The sequence below is a fragment of the Telopea speciosissima genome, chromosome 4, assembly GCF_018873765.1.
Source record: "Telopea speciosissima isolate NSW1024214 ecotype Mountain lineage chromosome 4, Tspe_v1, whole genome shotgun sequence".
Lineage (NCBI taxonomy): Eukaryota > Viridiplantae > Streptophyta > Magnoliopsida > Proteales > Proteaceae > Telopea > Telopea speciosissima.
The window spans coordinates 2,928,493-2,933,832 of NC_057919.1; the positions used below are offsets into that span (position 1 = coordinate 2,928,493).

At 37.5% G+C, this 5,340-nt stretch overlaps 1 protein-coding gene across 1 annotated transcript in view; it reads right to left on the reverse strand.

Moving 5' to 3' along the window:
• LOC122658164 (squalene synthase 1-like) overlaps positions 1-5,340 on the reverse strand; it is a 42,067-nt gene that overhangs the window by 31,550 nt on the left and 5,177 nt on the right. Inside the window, exons 2-3 of the mRNA XM_043853071.1 lie at positions 3,281-3,484; positions 2,350-2,392 (exon numbers count right to left, since the gene is read on the reverse strand). Coding sequence (XP_043709006.1) covers positions 2,350-2,392; positions 3,281-3,475 — 238 coding nt within the window. The 5' untranslated portion in view covers positions 3,476-3,484. The remainder of the gene's footprint in view (positions 1-2,349; positions 2,393-3,280; positions 3,485-5,340) is intronic.

Below are 5,340 nucleotides of genomic sequence, written 5' to 3' on the forward strand. Positions count from 1 at the left end.
TTAATCATCATCTTCAATTGTAAATACAGCAACAATACTTTCACATTTTTCATAGCAAAACAGAAAATTTATCCCAATTTTCTGTAATTTTCAAAATATTGTTTATAAAAATTAATATAATATTATTTTTTGGATAGAAAAAAAAATGACTTCGTGAGGCCATAGATCGACCAATGGTGTCTAACATGTATAAAATTGAGCTCCAATCACTAAGAATTAGTCTTATTTTTTTCCAAAAATTTGTGGTAAGAAAATCAATTTTTTCCAAAAAAATTAGAAGTATCTTAAAAAAATAAAATTAAATCCGACTTACTAAAATCATAGATCAGTCTATGGTGTCAATCAAATAAAAAATTGAAGGCCAACCACTAAGTATTTACCCTATTTTTTGCAAAAAATTATTTTTGGGAAAAATAGTACACCTTCAACTTTGAATTTTGCAGAAATCTTCCACAAATGTAGTAAATCATTGGTTTCGATGTGTTCCACTACTGCCCAACAGCTTGTATGGGAGTTATTTGACATAAAATACAAAAAACCAAGTTTCCACAAACCTTAGGATCGAAATTCGACCCATTTCATTCGAAGCTTGGTCTTTTTATATTAAAGGATTGTATCATTTTGGTCGAAACTATACTGAAACATCAAATGCCATTGAAATTTCAGCTCAACAGAAAATTTTCGACCGAAACATTGCGTTTTTATATCACATGGTGTTTTGTTTCAACATTTGTCGAAACCGAAATATTTTGCGAAATTTCGGCGAAACCTTGAGTCTTTGCATGGTGTTTCATATCGACATCTGTTGAAACCGAAATATTTCATGAAATTTCGGCGAAACCTTGAACCTTCGCATGGTGTTTTGTTTCAAAATCTGTCGAAACCGAAATATTTCGCAAAATTTTAGCTAAACCTTGATTCCAGGTGAGATGCTTTGTTCCTATTCATCTATCTTTCTTCCATTCTTCTTCAACCTATCCATTATTAATTAGGTCAGTACTTCTTTGTTTTTTGTTCAGTTTCTTTCATTTTCTAGTTACTGGAATTTCAATCTATTGTTTCCATCTGAGATTTCAAATCTGATTTCATACTTGGCAATCGGATAGAATTCTAAACACACCCACAGTTTCAAAATTTGATCTTGATGCTGTTTTATTATAGTCCTACTTCAAGTTGGATTCCTAGTTCTCCAATATTTTAAGATCAGGTTTGATTTTCTGTTTCAGATTAGTGTACTTATATTATTGCTGAAATCTGTTGATGTTCTAATGCACTTTTGATCACTGTTTTGAGCCCGTTAAGATCTGCTATCAGTAGCCAATAATGAAATTCTGTTTTAAGGAATCATATCCCTAACAGGATATCTTATAACCACAGTTCAGACAATTGGACCAGATTCATCTTTTGAGTTGTTCTCCTCCACAAATCAGACCTTCAAACAAGACTTCCTTACAATCTGAGTTGCCAATCCTCAAATAATTTCTCCTGAATCTAGTCTTTTTCCCTCCACTGCGATTCTGGTTTTCAACTGAGTTTTTGAACCTAATCCCTTAGGCTTCTAGAAACCCATCAGGCTTACAAGCAGCACTAAAATTTCAAGGAAATTGACGCAAGTTCGCAATGGATATAAAAGAAGCCAAACATTATCAGAACAACATATTTTCAAAGGAAAGAAACTGGAAAAATCCAGTGATCTAAACCCTTATATGAGTTGTCATTCCTTATTTCTGGTTTATACCTTTTAACTTCCAACATATGTAACATGCCGGTGTAATTTTTGGCTATGTTCACATGCATGTCCACTGTTTACTCACATAGTTGGACAATCTTGTAACTAGATTTCCAAATCCATGTTGAAAAGATTACTCAAAATTAAATATGAAAGAACTAAATGTTGATTAATGGAGGAGTAAAACGTGAAATACAAATAGAGTATAAAAGCTTAACCATGCGAAGACAGTGGCCAAGCCTTGCAGCATAAACTTATTAAGGGAAAAAATTGTTGGGGGGGGCAAGACATGGAAGCATCATTCGTTCAAAAAAAAAAAAAAAGGTGCCCTTCAAAATAGGACTTGGCTCCTGTCCAGCGCTGCACATGCAGTCCGGGCAGGGTGCTGGACAGGATCTTTTTGATTCACAATATGCCCACCCAATCCACAAGTTGAATAAATAGGGCAAGCAAGACCAAGCCGTGCAACCTAGGCAAGTGCCACATTTGACAAAATATGGTGAACCTCACACCTTAGCCTCCACAAGGTGTCTTGTACCAAAGAAGACAGCCTGACAACTACAAGCTTGACAAATAATAACCTCATGTTAAATACAAAGGAAATGAGTATCGAAACAAACCAACAGTATCAAGGGCTCTGAGAACCAAATAGAAGATGCAGACCTGCAAAAAGGAACCAAGAGATTAAATGGCAGTGGTATGAATATCACGTTTGCCTAAGTTTTACCGCTTGTTAAAACAATACAAGAGACAACCTTCTCTAAGTTAGTCCATGTTAGATCAAACAAACCTGAGAATTGGACTACGAATCATGAAACTCTATTATGCATAAATCTTTGGCAAAAAAATAAAAACTCATTCCAAACAGGAAAATAAGAATAAAATACTTGGCTAACTTAATCTATGGAAATAAAGCAAGGGACCTTTCATAGATCAGCCAAACATGCATTTCATTTTGTTGACCAGTTGAAAGCAAATTACTGCAGTTCCTCTCATGGAACTATTTAACACTTCTAAATACTACAATTACTTGAGAAACAATGCATTTAATTGCGTTGAACCAAAGGGAACTATATCACCGTAAGTGGTAAGAAAGCGCAATATATCCTTAATTAATCGTGTACATAGTGTAGTGTATCCTTGTACTGCTAGAGTCTATATGCTTCTGCTAGAGAAATCATTCCCCTGTAACTTACCTATTCCTTTGCATGTGACCTCAACTTGGTACAAAGTGAGAAGCCAAAAGTTGATACAATCCCCTGTTAAATTCTCTTCGAAAACCAATTCAAACTGAAACAATTTAGATTTTTTGATTTCCAACTTCTATCATATACTCTGGAATACTATATCAAAACTCAAAGCTAGAAATAAGCATTACTGATCCATAACACCCTCGTGTACGACTGATCCAATACAGGAAGATTTAAAAAAAAAATTACAATTGTAACCAGAAAATAAAATCAGAGTATATCAATCAGAAGCAGAAAAAGGAGGCCCTTCTGATAAATGATAGAGAAAGGCGAAAGGGATGTGAGAAAAAGGATGGCTTACAGCGTTGCGAAGCTCGGGACCAAGCTGTTGAATGACGAGAGCGAAACTGCGAGAGACCTTGTGGAGCATGGAGTAGCAAAAACCCCAATGAGGCTCCGGTGGGATCTGCTTCTCCGCATTTCTCACTGCCATTTTCAGCTTCAAAAGCGGATAGATATCGTCCGGGTGCGTCAACATGGCTCCTAAACTCCCCATCTTCTTCTCGGATTTCTCCCCCTGTTCTTCTCCTTCTCTTCTTTTCTTCTTTCGGTCCACTGCAATTTGCTTATAGTTAAAGCAGCCTTGAATTCATTCTAATATTTCAACGGAAAAAAATATAAAATTGGAGGGAAGGAATCGTGAAATGATTCTAACTTTGGGCCAAGAAGACGTCAGCGGAAGACAAATGTGGGTTGTTTCACCGTGTTTGGCTACGCGTTGGGAACCCTTTACGTAGAGCTCTATGGCGTCGGCTCTGCTGGTTAATTGGCATTGGATCGATTGTATAGGCCATGGGCCCATCACTAATACTGATATCTGACCGATATGGATTCGGCCGATATGATACAGATATCCGTTTTTTTTTATTTATAAATATATATATATATATATATTTTTTAATCCCCATATCAACTCAACCCAAAGCAACATCAATTGCTTTTGAGAATTGTGACTCAAAAGAGTGAAAAGAGGTGTGGTTTGTGTGATTACACTTTCATAAAAAATAAAAAAAGTGTGAAGAGAGGTGAGAGGAATCATGTTGGGGAGTGTGACTCGGCACATGAGGGGCCAATGGTGTTGGGCTCCTCTGTAGCGAGATACAGTGTGTAGCGCACATCCAACGGCCCTGTGTGCTTGGGCACGCAGCCCAACACCCTACCTGTGTGTTGGACTGCATACCCGAGCACACAGGGTGTGCTACACACTGTGTCGCGCTACAGAGGACCTGAATCTAGACCAATAAGGGCATGAGCGGAAGCATCATGAGGGACGGGATTTTGGCTAGAGATGTAAACGGATCAATTATAGATCGAATACAAATCAGATGTGATCGAATCCGGATATCCCTACATGGATACGGATAAGAATCAAATTTGGATTTTCGACTATCCGTTTACATCCTTGACTTGTGTAACCCAATCCTTCTGGCTCCCGACAGATACGATTCACTCTCAATCCCATGGATATCTATTCGGATCGAATAAAATTTTCCTCGATTATTTGAATCTTTTTTTCGAATATCCTTCAATGGATACAGATACCCCTAAACAAATATAGATGCGAATTGAATTTGAAGTTTTGAATGTCCATTTACATCCCTAATTTCAGCCTTTCATAAGAGGTGGGCGGGGCAATCATTTCGACCCCACTGTGTCTGCATATGGGCAGTACACTCCCCCCAAAACTTTTCTCCAAAGAGTAAATACTTCTTTATTTCAAAGGACTGAGTTTCCCTTCACCCACGGTGAATGGGATCCCCATTCACCAAGGGGCGAGAATGGGTATCGCGAGTAGAGGAGGGGTTTGTGAATCCTAGGATGGTTCACCCACCATCCTAGGATTCACTAACCCCTCCTAGGGTTTTAGTATGTTCCATAATACCCTCTCCCACCTGCGGTGAATGGGAACCCATTCACCATGGGTGAAGAGAAACTCGGCCCTAAATTTAATTCAATCAAGAAGGATTAAAAAAAATTCATATTTTTTAGGCTTAATCAAAATTTTTCTTTTTTGGGTTCTTAATAGTGTCACTACTGTTTGTGGCACATCTGTTTATCACAAAAGTATCTAAGCCCTCCCTTTCTAAAGTTTTTAATCCAGATAGCCCATGTCCATAAAGCTTCAAAAGCATGATCTTCTCTGTGATGAAATAGTCAGGCCATCAGGGTGCTTCGCTAGAAGATGCTGTGAAACCATCACTCTAAAGCAGCAAATTTAAACCCAAAAGTTGAGAATTATAGTCAACCATACCACTAGAGATGAAACTCATCAATGAAGTAAAAGGACTTCCCAAAATTCTGTACAAAGATTTGCAGGAAAAGTATGCAAGGAGATGCAGAAAGAGAGAATGTCATAGAAAG